The 15668-nt window shown below is 42.2% G+C and overlaps 1 protein-coding gene across 1 annotated transcript; it reads right to left on the bottom strand.

Annotated features, from left to right (window-relative positions):
- Positions 1-4559: 4559 nt before the first annotated feature.
- On the bottom strand, positions 4560-6996 carry LOC135984342 (pre-mRNA-splicing factor CWC22 homolog). The gene is made up of 2 exons (XM_065599300.1): positions 6162-6996; positions 4560-5098 (listed from the first exon to the last, which is right to left on the bottom strand). The coding sequence occupies exons 1-2, from the start codon at positions 6547-6549 to the stop codon at positions 4560-4562; spliced, it is 927 nt and encodes a 308-aa protein (XP_065455372.1). The 5' UTR covers positions 6550-6996.
- Positions 6997-15668: the final 8672 nt, after the last annotated feature.

The following is a 15668-nucleotide window of genomic DNA, read 5'->3' as shown; positions in this document are numbered from 1 at the left end:
TCAGCCTCATAACTATATACATGAAATTATAACCTATAGCATTACTCTAACAACAATGTTCAGTGCATCATGAGCCTTCCAAAGACACCCAACATGACAAACTTTGCATCAGATACCACACAATCATATTATAAAGATGAACGTGGGAGTGCAGGGTGTTTCCCTGAGATACAGAGCGTCACACAGGGATTGCCCTGTCTATGTAACCCCTGCCCACCGGGATGGGAAAATTACAGAGCAAAACTCCACAAGGTTCTCCCTCATGTTGTTTTCCCCTAATCACTCAGTTGGGCAGGTGCGGGGAAGAAGGGAACTGTTTCTCCAACAATAAGTCATTATAACAAGTCAGAATTCATTATGATGAACTATGAAATTTACCCAACCAATATTTATGCCTATTACTATTCCCAATCAAACAGCTGTCACTTAAAGTCCAGCCAATGGTGCAATATTTCCCAAGCAAATTACTCTCATGACACATTGGGATGCAGCAGGTCTAGGAACTCTTCAAGAACAGTGAACCAGCTAGTAGAGAAACACTTCAAAGGGTCCATCCATTGGGTTGTGATTCAGAACCAGCTGATCAAGCCACTATAATTACAATCTGAAGAAGAGAAGGGAGTAGATGACCAGGAGAGAATGGCAGCTGAATCTGAGGAATATTATATAAAATAAATACTTTTGTAATCATAACACCATTATGGACTTACAGTACTACACAAACATCTTGAGCTTCAAATTCATGGTTGATAATAATACTATACATTTCTAGTGCACTTCCCTCTAAAGATCTCCAAATATTTTAAAGACAATAATGAAATAAGTAATTCAATTAATTACCTACACTGTGAGATAGAGATATATGATCACTTCCATTCTACATCTGGAAAAACTGAGGCAAAAAGGTCACATAGCAAGAGCCAGGTACAGAACCCATCTAGTCCTGTGATTTAACCACTAAACTAAAGCCTCGGTGTAACACTATAATTTATATATTGACATATTTTCAAAGTAAGGTACATAGGTGCATAGAAACATATGTGCCCTAACTTATAACACAAAATACCCAATGTGTGTACAAAAATTAAGCCCATTCATATTACTTGGCTATGTATGTGTGCCTGCACACACAGAGCATTTGTGCATGTATATTTAGGCACATAAATATGTCCTTATACAGCTCCAGGCAGCTAACTTTGAGAATATGATCCAATATGCATTTTGTGTGTGTATATTTATAGCATGAATGGAACATGTATTTGTTTGCCTGGTATCCACCTAGATCTTAAAGCAAAAGGAGGTTGTCTTTTATAAAATTATACATTTAAAAAATTGATGGGAATGTACTTACACAAGTTGCAGGCAAAGTTGGGAGTAGCTGAAGACTTTAATCAAGTCCAAATGTATAACTATTTGAACATCTGTTTGTACACTTATCAGTTTAAAATGGTGCTTTTAAAAAGAATGTTTCCATGCAACACAAAGCTTATGGAGCAGCTGTCTTCATACAGTGGTTACATTACAGGATAAAGGTTGAGATAACATTTTACAAACTTAGATTTGTATTCATATTTATAAAATATCATATTGCTATTGTGCACTATTCCCAACTAAAATGGAAGACTAATATTTGCAATTTTTAGGCTGTTTGTTCAGAGCTGCTGGGTATATATACAATGTAGCTAAGTATGATTTGGAAAATAATGCAGGCCAGCTGTGATAAGTTCCTGTTTTCTTCAGGCGAAAGCCGATCTAAATTTATTTTTAGTTGCAGGGTATCTATATGTCAAGCTAGAGTTATGTGGTATGTGTGTGTGAGCTGTATGATAAAATTATCACTATCTGACTTCTAGAAACTTCATATTAATTGTAAATCTCTCTTAAGAAGATAAACTTGTATCAGTCTTATGTACAGATAAGATCTGTTACACAGATGCCAGTGTCTCATAGGAAAATATTAAATATAGTTCCCACCATATAATTATATCTATTTAGATATTAACCATCTCATTTTCTATAATGGAAAGACTGATAATATGATATTACTATTTTGAACTTGGACATATCTCAGGAATGAGCTCTAACAGCTAGCAGGACAAAACAGCAGTAAGAATCCACCAGTACAATTCTTTAAATAGCTATATTTTGTTTTTGTGTCCTTGATAAGGCTGGGAAGGAGTAGCATAATGGTTTTCCCACTATTCTTTCAATCCTAATCTCTATCACATTCTATTTTCTTTAATGATAGATTCTTTTGAAGAGACACTTCCCTTCAGTAGAAAATAAGTCTCCAGGAGAAACTGGGCGTATTTAGTTTATATTATGACTAAAGCAAGAAAAAGTAAAGATTTTCTAGCTTTTAAAAAATTTTTTTGGTAGTAGACTTCAATGGACTATAATTTCAATCATATGGCTTTCAAAGTCTTTGCTAATTCAGGTTCTCTTGTTGTTCTCTCTAGTTTATTTTCAAAATCCTGCTGGATGAAGCATGCTATAAACACACAAACATCAGGATACATGATCCCGTTTAGTGTCAGATTTATACTTAGATCTAGTTGTTTCTGTGGCAGTTTTTGTATCTTCAATTCCTTTAGGGACAGATGGGAAAAAATAAGTTATAAAGCTAAGATTCAAAAATATCTGAGGGTATGTCTACACTACGGGATTAATCCGAATTTATATAATTCGAATTTGGAAAACAGGTTGTATAAAGTCGAAATGTATACGGCCACACTAAGCACATTAATTCGGCGGTGTGTGTCCAAGTACCGGGGCTAGCGTCGATTTCTGCAGCGTTGCACTGGGGGTAGCTATCCCATAGCTATTCCATAGTTCCCGCAGTCTCCCGCGCCCATTGGAATTCTGGGTTGAGATCCCAGTGCCTGATGGGACAAAAAACATCGTTGCAGGTGGTTCTGGGTACAGCCTCACCTCCTCCCTCCCTCCCTCCCTGCATGAAAGCAATGGACGGCAGACAACCATTTCGCGCCTTTTTTCCTGGGTGAACACTGCAGACTCCATACCACGGCAAGCATGGAGCCCGCTGAGCTCAAGACAGCAGTCATGAACATTGTAAACACCTCGCGCGTTCTCGTGGAGTTTATGCTGAGCCGGGACCAGAAAAACGAGGCGAGGAGGCAGCAGCGGCGGCAGCGCAGCGACAAGCATGATGAGGACATGGACATGGACACGGACACAGAATTCTGTGAAACCACGGGCCCCGGTGCTTTGGAGATCATGTTGTTAATGGGGCAGGTTCTATCCATGGAACGCCGATTCTGGGCAAGGGAAACAAGCACAGACTGGTGGGACCGCATAGTGTTGCAGGTATGGGATGATTCCCAGTGGCTGCGGAACTTTCGCATGCGTAAGGGCACTTTCATGGAACTTTGTGACTTGCTGTCCCCTGCCCTGAAATGCCAGAATACCAAGATGAGAGCAGCCCTCACAGTTGAGAAGCGCGTGATGATAGCCCTGTGGAAGCTTGCAACGCCAGACAGCTACCGGTCAGTCGGGAATCAATTTGGAGTGGGCAAATCTACTGTGGGGGCTGCTGTGATGCAAGTAGCCAAAGCAATCACTCAGGTGCTGCTACGAAAGTTAGTGACTCTGGGAGATGTGCAGGCCATAGTGGATGGATTTGCTGCAATGGGATTCCCTAACTGTGGTGGGGCGATAGATGGAACCCATATCCCTATCTTGGCACCGGAGCACCAAGCCACCGAGTACATAAACCGCAAGAGGTACTTTTCAATGGTGCTGCAAGCACTTGTGGATCACAAGGGACGTTTCACCAACATCAACGCGGGCTGGCCGGGAAGGGTTCATGACGCTCGCGTCTTCAGGAACACTACTCTGTTTAAAGGGCTGCAGCAAGGGACTTACTTTCCGGACCAGAAAATAACCGTTGGGGATGTTGAAATGCCAATAGTTATTCTTGGGGACCCAGCCTACCCCTTAATGCCATGGCTCATGAAACCATACACAGGCAGCCTGGACAGGAGTCAGGAGCTGTTCAACTACAGGCTGAGCAAGTGCAGAATGGTGGTAGAATGTGCATTTGGCCGTTTAAAAGGTCGCTGGCATTCATTATTGACTCGCTCTGACCTCAGCCAAAGAAATCTCCCCATTGTTATTTCTGCTTGCTGCGTGCTCCACAATCTCTGTGAAAGTAAGGGGGAGACCTTTATGGCGGGGTGGGAGGCTGAGGCAAATCGCCTGGCTGCTGATTACGCGCAGCCAGACACCAGGGCGATTAGAAGAGCACACCAGGAAGCGCTGTGCATCAGAGAAGCTTTGAAAACCAGTTTCATGACTGGCCAGGCTACAGTGTGAAATATCTGTTTGTTTCTCCTTCATGAAAACCCGCCCCCTTTATTGACTCATTTTCTGTAAGGAACCCACCCTCCCCCTTCCCCCAGCTTGCTTTCAAACCAAATAAAGTCACTATCATTTAAAAATCATTTATTCTTTATTAATAGATTAGAAAAAGAGGGAGGGAACCCGGGTGGCATTTGGGAGGAGGATCGGTGGGAAGGAAAAGGCCACTAAAAAAAGGTTTAAAAAAATGACAGCCTTTTGCTTGGGCTGTCCACTGGGGTGGAATGGGAAGGTCCACGGAGCCTCCCCCCCCCCCGCGTTCTTACACGTCTGGGTGAGGAGGATATGGAACATGGGGAGGGGGGAGGGGGGTACAGGGGCTGTAGCGGCACTCTGTTTTCCTGCAGCCGTTCCTGAAGCTCCACCAGACGCCGGAGCATGTCTGTTTGCTCACGCAGCAGCCCCAACATTGCATCCTGCCTCCTCTGATCTTCCTGCCACCACCTCTCATCTCGAGCGTCTCTCCTCTCCTCACGTTGGTCCCTCCTGTCCTCACGTTGGTCCCTCATGTCCTCATGTTGGTCCCTCCTGTCCTCACGTTCACTGGCTTCTTTCCTATACTTTGAAACCGTTTCCTTCCACTCATTCAGATGAGCTCTGTCACTGTGGCTGGATTCCATAATTTCTGCAAACATCTCGTCTCGCGTCTTCTTTTTATGACGCCTTATCTGTGATAGCCTTCGGGATGGAGGAGGGAGGCTTGAGGAATTTGCAGCTGCTGTAGGGAGAGGAAAAAAGAGAGAATTGTTTAAAAAGATACATTTTGCAGAACAATGCTTATACTCTTTCACGGTGACCAACACTATTCACATTACATAGCACATGTGATTTCTGTGCAAGGTTGCATTTTGCCTCTTAATACTGAGTGCCTGTGACTTTGCTGCTAGAGATCACAGGTCCGGGCAACAAAATTCGGATTGCATGCGGCCATGGTAAGCCATTGTCTTACGGCTTCTGCGCCCTCCTTTCCCACATACCAAGCAAAGCCCGTAGAGTGCTACGTTTTTTCTGTTAACATTCAGCAGCAGCAGAAAACAAACTAACCACCCCCCCCTCCCGCCATGAATTCTCTGGGATGATCGCTGTACCCCTCCCCCCACCGTGTGGCTGGTATCAGGGAAGAGCCCTGCAGGAACCAAACTAACCACCCCCCCTGCCGCCCCACTCCCGCCATAAATTCTCTGGGATGATCACGGTACCCCTCCCCCCACCGCGTGGCTGGTAACAGGGAAGATCCCTGCTAGCCAAACGCGAAAAGCTCAGGGCCAATTTCCCATCTGCGCTTGGCTAACTGCAGGGAAGGATTTATTTTCAGCCACAGGCAAACAGCCCAGTAGGAACGGCCACCTCTGTCCCCTTAATTAAGTTCCCGTATTTCAACCAGGTTACCATGAGTGATATCACTCTCCTGAGGATTACACAACAAGATAAAGAACGGATGTTGCTTGAATGCCAGCAAACACCGGGACCATACGCTGCCAGGCTTTGTCAGGCAATGATACCAGATTACTTGCTGCAAGCATGGCGTGGTCAAGTGTCCTACCATGGAGGACGGAATAAGGCTGCACTGCCCAGAAACCTTGTGGCAAGGCTTTTGGAGTACCTCCAGGAGAGCTTCATGGAGATGTCCCTGGAGGATTTCCGCTCCATCCCCAGACACGTTAACAGACTTTTCCAGTAGCTGAACTGACCGCGAATGCATCCCAAGTCCTCAGGGCAAAGTAATAATTAAAAACCGTTTGCTTTTAAAACAAGTTTTATATTTTAAAAGGTAAACTCACCTGAGGTCCCTTCCATGGGGTCAGGGTCTTGGATACTGGCTTGGGAGGGTTGGGAGGGTACTTCAGTCAGGCTGAGAAAAAGATCCTGGCTGTTGGGGAGAACGGAGTGCTGTGTGCTCTCTGCAAGCTCCTCCTCCTCCTCTCCCCCATCGGCAGAATCCTCAGGTGTAGCTGATGAGACTATCCCCGACCCGGAATCCACGATCACAGGTGGGGTAGTGGTGGCGGCCCCCCCTAGAATTGCATGCAGCTCGGCGTAGAAGCGGCATGTCCGCGGCTCTGACCCAGAGCGACCGTTTGCCTCCTTTGTATTTTGATAGGCTTGTCTGAGCTCCTTGACTTTCACGCGGCACTGATCTGAGTCCCTATTGTGGCCTCTCTCCATCATGCCCTTGGAGATTTTTTCAAAAGTTTTGGCATTTCATCTTTTAGAACGAAGTTCTGCAAGCACTGAATCCTCTCCCCATATAGCGATCAGATCCAGTACCTCCCTCACGGTCCATGCTGGTGCTCTTTTTCGATTATCGGCCTGCATGGTTACCTGTGCTGATGAGCTATCTGTGGTCACCTGTGCTCTCCACGCTGGGCAAACAGGAAATGAAATTCAAATGTTCGCGGGGCTTTTCCTGTCTACCTGGCCAGTGCATCTGAGTTCAGATTGCTGTCCAGAGCGGTCACAATGGTGCACTGTGGGATAGCTCCCGGAGGCCAATACCATCGAATTGCGGCCACACTATCCCTAATTCGAAATGTTAAAATCGATTTTGGCGCTACTCCGCTCGTCGGGGTGGAGTACAGAAATCGATTTAAAGGGCCCTTTATTTCGAAATAAATAGCGTCGTTGTATGGACGGTTCATAGAATATCATAGAATATCAGAGTTGGAAGGGACCTCAAGAGTTCATCTAGTCCAACCCCCTGCTCAAAGCAGGACCAAATTTGCAGGGTAAATTCGAATTAACCCTGATAAATCCGAATTAAAGTCGTAGTGTAGACCAGGCCTGAGTAATGAAAAAGATATTTTAGAAGTTTTTCAACTTCCTTTACAGTTTCTTCTTATGTTTAAAGAAAATCTTTTATGAGTGCTGGCTCTTTCTTTCTTTGTATTTTGTTTCCCTCTGAACTACCAGTGCAAACTTGATGCCATTACAAAAAGCATAGCTGAAACTTCCAAGACTTCTGAAATGTTGTCTACAGTAAGGGCATGTCTACATGGGAAATTAAGATGAATTAATAAAAGGTCTGAATTTACGGTGTTTTAGTTTAAGTGCATTTCTGAGAGTCCACACAAAGCTTTAATGTACTTTAAATTCACATCTTTCATTAATACAGCTTAACTTTTAGTATAGATGTGCCCTAATAGATTTCCCTATTTCTAACAATGGATGTCAGCAACAGGTGCAGGTTGCTCTGATGTTGAAAACTGTGTAAGTGCAAATATAGCCAGGACCAAACTGTGTTCAGCTGTTTTTTCAGAAACTGTGGCTGAACCACTCTTCAAGCTACGTAGGAGGGCTGTGTGGGAAAGCTTGCACTGCTGGGCTAAACCTACTATGAGGAGAAAGAAAGGACTTCAGTTTCTAGTGCCTTCAAAATGGCGCTCTTCAAGGAGCAAACAGAAAGAACAAAGGGAACAGAACTATAATGGGGCTTTAAATTCTATAAAACATTTTCAAGGAAGTTAAAAAAATTGTCAAAAATATGGGAAATAATCTTTCTAATAAAGATGAGGGACGAAAGAGGCAATAAGCACTTGGGAAGTGCTGGAAACATGCAAAAATGGACCTAATCGTTTCACAGGCATTAACACTTGTTTTGACACCTGCTCAAAGCTCTTCTCCTTCCTATGTATTGAAAAGAAATGTTAAAAGACAGAATAATCATGTCAATGATGTTTCCATCGTCAGTCAGAACCAACATTGTCACTCCATTTTTGCAGCATTTTGCAAAGCATGTTTGTTTTGTTCCCATTCATTTTCTTATATTCATTGTAATAAACTCCTAACCTTAATGTACTCATTTAGTGTTGATCACATGTCTACAGAAATGTCACTGTAATGCAGCATTAACAATCAAAACATGTTAACATCTGAACTTAATAGGCCCAGTATTACAAACTTTTGGCATGTGAAGATTTTAATTTCAGCCCAGTATATTTTATTTACTGGTGACAGGTTTCAGAGTGGTAGCCGTGTTAGTCTGTATCACCAAAAACAACAAAGAGTACTTGTGGCACCTTAGAGACTAACAAATTTATTTGAGCATAAGCTTTCGTGGGCTAAAACCCACTTCATCAGATGCATGGAGTGGAAAATACAGTAGGAAGATTATATATATATATATATACACACAAACAGTACATGAAAAGATGGGAGTTGCCTTACCTGAGGAGAGAGTCTACGGGATTGTCTAGCTATATAGACTCTCTCCTCAGGCCCTATGCTAACAGCACTCCCAGCTATCTTCGAGACACCACTGACTTCCTGAAGAAACTATAATCCATTGGTGTTCTTCCAGAAAACACCATCCTAGCCACTATGGATGTAGAAGCCCTATACACCAACATTCCACACAAAAATGGACTATAAGCTGTCAGGAACAGTATCCCTGATAATGTCACAGCAAACCTGATGGCTGAACTTTGTGACTTTGTCCTCGCCCACAACCATTTCAGATTTGAGAACAACTTATACCTTCAAGTCAGTGGCACTGCTATGGGTACCCGCATGGCTCCACAGTCTGCCAACATTTTTATGGCTGACTTAGAACAACGCTTCCTCAGCTCTCGTCCCCTAACGCCCCTATGCTACTTGTGCTACATTGATGACATCTTCATCATCCGGACCTCTGGGAAAGTAGCCCTTGAGGAATTCCACCTGGATTTCAACAATTTCCACCCCACCATCAAACTCAGCCTGAACCAGTCCACACAGGAGATCCACTTCCTGGACACTTCAGTGCAAATAAGTGATGGTCACATAAACACCACCCTATACCTACCTACATGCTATACTTACCTACATGCCTCCAGCTTTCATCCACCACATCACACGATCCATTGTTTACAGCTAAGCTCTAAGATACAACCGCATTTGCTCCAATCCCTCAGACAGAGACAAACACCTACAGGATCTCTATCAAGGATCCTTAAAACTACAATACCCACCTGATGAAGTGAAGAAACAGATTGACAGAGCCAGAAGAGTACTCAGAAGTCACCTACTACAGGACAAACCCGACAAAGAAAGTAACAGAACATCACTAGCTGTCACCTTCAGCCCCCAACTAAAACCTCTCCAGCACATCCTCAAGGATCTACAACCTATCCTGAAGGACAATCCCTTACTCTCACAGACCTTGGGAGACAGGCAAATCCTCACTTATAGACAGCCCCCCAACCCGAAGCAAATACTCACCAGCAACTACACACTGCACAACAAAAACACTAACCCAGGAACCTATCCCTGCAATAAACCCGTTGCCAACTCTGTCCACATATCTATTCCAGGGACACTATCATAGGACCTAATCACATCCGCGACACCATCAGGGACTCATTCACCTGCATATCTACCAATGTGATATATGCCATCATGTGCCAGCAATGCCCCTCTGCCATGTACATTGGCCAAACTGGACAGCCTCTAAGCAAAAGAATATATGGGCACAAATCTGATGTCAAGAATTATAACATTCAAAAACCAGTCAGAGAACACCTTAACCTCCCTGGACACTCAATAACAGACTTAAAAGTGGCAATTCTTCAACAAAAGAACTTCAAAAGCAGACTCCAACGAGAAACTGCAGAACTGGAATTAATTAGCAAACTGGACACCATCAAATTAAGCCTGAATAAAGACTGGGAGTAGATGGGTCACTACAAAAACTAAAAACAAATTTCCCCATGCTAATTTCCCCCTACTGTTATACTCACACTTTCTTGTCAACTGTTTGAAATGGGCCACTCTGATTACCATTACAAAAGTGAATTTTGCTCCTGTTGATAATAGGCCACTTAAATTGAATTGTCTTGTCAGAACTGACCCCACACTTGGTAAGGCAACTCCCATCTTTTCATGTACTGTGTATATATATCTTCCTACTGTATTTTCCACTCCATGCATCTGATGAAGTGGGTTTTAGCCTATGAAAGCTTATGCCCAAATAAATTTGTTAGTCTCTAAGGTGCCACAAGTACTCCTCGCTGTTTTTATTTACTGGGGCATTTATTTTTTCTCCAATAATTCAATGAAGTACAATATCTACTGGAGGAAACAGAATATCAATATTTGTTAATATTTATTGCTTTCTTCTTGAAAATGTGTTTTGAAAGCATACTTTTGTGTACAATTTACATTTTAAATAAATACTGATAGCAGATGTATTATTTGCTTTATGATATTCTGGGAGGCCAAATATGCCAGCATATACTTTACTGAGGCAAATGGGAAAACCTCTGGAGTAATCATCTGCATGGAACTAATGCTATATCTCATCCACTGCTTGAAAGACACACTAACAAATTTCTATTTTGCTAAGATATCAGTAATTAGCAAAGTCTCCTTTGGTCTTGTTCCATTTAGAATAAATAAATAAATTAAATAAACTTTAGGTCTGATTCAGACTCTATTGAAGTCAATGGGATCTTGACTTCAATGGAAGAAGGAATGGGCCGTTATTCATGTCCCATATTTTGGTCAAAAGACTTGGATATCATTTCAATGGATCTTTTAAAATTAACTACTAAAAAATTAAATTAGGTGCCTTCCTAGCTATGGTTCAGACCCTGCCCTCTGTTGTACAACTAGGGAGGAAATAGAATGCAGAGTCTCCCCTTACTGTGCCCAATGCACTGTGTAATATCAGGACTGGGTAACTAACATGTTCTCAACAAAGCATTAAGTAAGGTGCATTATGTACTGTGGTCTATGAAACACTATTCCCCCAAAGGGGAATGGTCTGCTAATTAACGGGTGGGACTAGAAAGGTTATTTACCTTACAGAAACTGAAATTCCTTGAGATGTGTGGTCCCTATGTGTATTCCACTATATACATGTACTCCATGCACCGGAGATGGGAAAATTCTTGCTAGTAGTATCTGCTGCTCCACACCTGTGTCGTCTGCCTTCTCATGCTCCAAACTGACCACCTCTGCAGATCCTTCTCTACTACAGACTGTTCTAGGAAAGGATTGGCAGCAGAAGGCAAGGTAGTGGAGTTCACATAAGGACCACACATCCCAGAGAACTCCAATTACTTTAAGCAAATAACCTTTCTTCATTGAGTGATGGCCCCTGTCACAGCTCAGAGCAGTTGTACCTGTATTCCTCCTCTGTGGTTCCTCAGAGCCAGCACTCTAGGCTCCAGGATCCTCTCTCCCTCCTGACTGAGGTTTTTCCCAAGCGGCACAGTTCCCTGCCCTACCCTGTGATATACCCAGAAAGCCAGAATGCCTAAATTGGCCAGCATCTGTGCTTTGCTTTCTCTTCAAAGTCTATAAACAACATAACTGCTAGCACCACACAGCTCTTTCTAAGCAAGCATGTTTATTCTTAAGGTGAAAGCATTACAGAGAAAACATATTAAAAACAATAAAAGAAGCTATATTCATGCTAATAAGCTTATCAGAGATCAGCCCCTAACTCCACCAGGGGCTCTCGTTGTAGTCAGGTCTTCCAAACCTTCTCTAAGGACTGCCTTCTCCTCCTGCCCCGGTCCTATCTATTTGTTGGATCAGAAAGAAGGTTCTGAGTCAGTTTAAAGTCAAGCTATTTATTCCATAGTCCTTTCTTTGTCTGTTGGTCTCTGGGGAATCTAGTTTGAACTAATATATGTGAGCCCCCTCCCAAACTTTTTATTTTTTTAATGCCTTCTTTATATTTATGAATATGTTATTGGATTTTGGATCTAGACTTGCAGCACTTGCAGAGGCAAACTTTGTCTATACAAGGACTCTGACAGCGCCTTAAGATTTCAACTTTATTGTGCCTGGAACTTCTTTATTTGGGTGTTTCAGAGAAACTGCATATTTGTGTCAAATATTCCTCTTTCTTTAGTGATTTTCATAACCAGTATTTCAGGTAGGCAAACTTTTGTTATATTTCTTCTGCTTTGTTGTTGAGAAAGATTAGGACTGTGATTATAGATAGCCTGTTAATGTTTTCATTAAATATTTTAAATTAAGGATGGGCTAATAACTACAATACTTTGCACTTTCATCTGAGGATATCAAACTACTTTGTAAATATTAAAGAGCTCTGTCAGTCTTGCAATTCTTGGCACCAGAGGCTCTTTCTCTTCAGCTCCTGACATCTAGAACAATATCCCTGTATTCTTTTGCCTCAGCAACTTTACATCTCATTTCAAATCTTATTGCAGTAGACTCTTTTCCTTAGGCCGCACATTTTCAGATTCAAGACCATACTAAATTAGACCCTGGATGGGGACATCCCTTAACCTTTGACATATCTCCTTATGTCCACTCTGTTCCCTGCTAACAGATCAATACAGCCTAGCACATCAAACTAGCAGATATAACAGAAAATTACTTTTGACATGAAATATCTATTTCACATAACTGCAAAAGTCTGTAGAATTTTATACTTAAAGAAAAGTCTGTCTGGTGTGCCGCCTCTTATGTAGTGTGGTAACCTTACCTTCTGTAACACTTACGTGATATTTCCCCATTCTCCAATTCTAACTCATGTAAAACATTAGAAAGCAGTTTTCAGTCTTACTGACAGTTTTATTAGATAATCCATTTTTAAAATAATAGTTTCTGGTACTCTAATAATTTAGATTTCTACCCTTTGATAATATCTGTTGCTTACACAGACTAAATTCCCTTATGCCAACTCTGTCCACATATCTATTCAAGTGACATCATCATAGGACCTAATCACATCAGCCATAGCATCAGGGGCTCGTTCACCTGCACATCTACCAATGTGATATATGCCATCATGTGCCAGCAATGCCCCTCTGCCATGTACATTGGTCAAACCGGACAGTCTCTATGCAAAAGAATTAATGGACACAAATCTGACATCAGGAATCATAATACTCAAAAACCAGCGGGAGAACACTTTAACCTGTCTGGCCATTCAATGTCAGACCTGCAGGTGGCTATCTTACAACAGAAAAACTTCAAAAACAGACTCCAACGAGAGACTGCTGAGCTGGAATTGATATGCAAACTAGACACAATCAACTCAGGATTGAATAAGGACTGGGAATGGCTGAGCCATTACAAACATTGAATCTATCTCCCCTTGTAAGTATTCTCACACGTCTTATCAAACTGTCTGTACTGGGCTATCTTGATTATCACTTCAAAAGTTTTTTTTCTCTTACTTAATTGGCCTCTCAGAGTTGGTAAGACAACTCCCACCTGTTCATGCTCTCTGTATGTGTGTATATATATCTCCTCAATATTTATTCCACTCTATATGTATCCGAAGAAGTGGGCTGTAGTCCATGAAAGCTTATGCTCTAATAAATTTGTTAGTCTCTAAGGTGCCACAAGTACTCCTGTTCTTTTTGCGGATACAGACTATCATGGCTGCTTCTCTGAAACCTAAATTCCCTTTGTCTCCCAGATTCAGAGAGGAGAACCCTTATATTTGATTTCCTCCAGCAACTGTACTTCTCTGGGATTCTCTGTGCTTCCACAGATTACTATTCTGTGCAGTTCTACGAAGTTACCATTTCTCACAGTAAATTTCTGCTCTTGTTAAGTCACTGCACTGGGACTCAGGAAAGTTGGGTTCCATTCCTAGCTCTGCCATAGATTTCCTATGTGACCTTGAGCAAATCAAACAGGGCCAAATTATTAAAGTGATCAGTGCCCAGAGAGAAGAGAGTGGTGTTCTTCTCATTTCTTTTTCAAATGCCAGGAAACTGTTAAGCACCAGCATTCCATTTGCCTCTTATTTGGATTATTGCTCAACAGAGATTTTATTTTATTTTTTTGTCCTCTATTAAAATTATTTTCCTGCTATTTCAATTAATCTTCTCCAAAAGGCAAGCCCCAGAATGGTGGCTAAGTTCCTAGACTTTCTGTTAAAGGGAAGGTGTGCATCTCTATAAGAAAATACTGTTGCAGAAGACAGAAGCTATGGAAAACATTGAGACCGTACAATAGAAATGGGGCGGGGAGGGGGGGGAGAGATGAGATGGGAGAGAGGGAGGAAGAGAAGTCTTGTTCTGCAAATGACAGAATTAGACTGATCTTGGTTGATTTTGTTAAAATTGCTGCAAAATCATAGAATCATAGAATATCAGAGTTGGAAGGGACCTCAAGAGGTCATCTAGTCCAACCCCCTGCTCAAAGCAGGACCAATTCCCAGCTAAATCATCCCAGCCAGGGCTTTGTCAAGCCAGGCCTTAAAAACCTCCAAGGAAGGAGATTCCACCACCTCCCTAGGTAACGCATTCCAGTGTTTCACCACCCTCCTAGTGAAATAGTTTTTCCTGATATCCAACCTGGACCTCCCCCACTGCAACTTGAGACCATTACTCCTTGTTCTGTCGTCTGCCACCACTGAGAACAGCCGAGCTCCGTCCTCTTTGGAACCCCCCTTCAGGTAGTTGAAGGCTGCTATCAAATCCCCCCTCATTCTTCTCTTCTGGAGACTAAACAATCCCAGTTCCCTCAGCCTCTCCTCATAAGTCATGTGCTCCAGACCCCTAATCATTTTTGTTGCCCTCCGCTGGACTCTTTCCAATTTTTCCACAAGTATGCTGTGATAATCAGAGTCCAGGCACTAAGGGGAGAATAGAAGGGTTAAACCCCCAAAATAAACAATTATAGTATGCAAGCAGTTGGTTTATCGTTGTATTATAAGACTGTTGAGTATTATATCTTTTATCAAATCTTTTAATGTTCTGAACGCCATAGTCATTATGAGATATGTATACACATAATACTTATGAATATACATATGCATATAAAAATATAAATTGCAACTGTGGTGCAACTTTAGCATCACCTCACAACAGGGTGGTGATACAATCAGGCATGGAGGATTACCTCCCAAGCCAGTTTTTTTACACAAAACCAGCTTCAGGTACCCATCCATTGTCCAGCCCAGGAAAGGACAAAGGTGGACCATTAAAATTAATGGAAAGACATTGAGACAACTGGCAATTTCCCCAGTCAAATAATTATGAGTCACCTGACCATAGTCTGAGAGAGAGGAAAAAGAGGAGTAAAGTCTTTTAAAAAGGAGGCTTGAAACTGAAGTGTTCATCCAGAAAATGAAGAAGGACAGCCTCTGGGCAGCTGTATACCTGGAGACTGTTCAAAGGTAATAGATAACTTGCATTAGAAAAGGGATTTTATCTAATGTAGATGTGCAAAGCCTGATTGCCTCTTAATTTTCTGTGTAACTTGTATATGTTTGTGCTCCATTACTCTTTCATCTTTGAGTCTGTGTTTTTTCTATTAAATAAACCTTTTGTTTATTTTAACCCAAGCAGATCTCTGGTGTGCAAACTGTGTGGAGT

The sequence above is a fragment of the Chrysemys picta genome, chromosome 6, assembly GCF_011386835.1.
Source record: "Chrysemys picta bellii isolate R12L10 chromosome 6, ASM1138683v2, whole genome shotgun sequence".
NCBI lineage: Eukaryota > Metazoa > Chordata > Testudines > Emydidae > Chrysemys > Chrysemys picta.
Note: the sequence above shows the minus strand (reverse complement) of the source record. Positions and strands in the feature narration are given on the sequence as shown.

Coding starts and splice junctions, on each gene's coding strand:
- LOC135984342 (XM_065599300.1), bottom strand. CDS start 6,549: ATGATGGAGAGAGGCCACAATAGGGACTCAGATCAGTGCCGCGTGAAA. Junction 5,099..6,161: donor CCCCATGGAAGGGACCTCAG/GTGAGTTTACCT, acceptor CTCTCCCTACAG/CAGCTGCAAATTCCTCAAGC.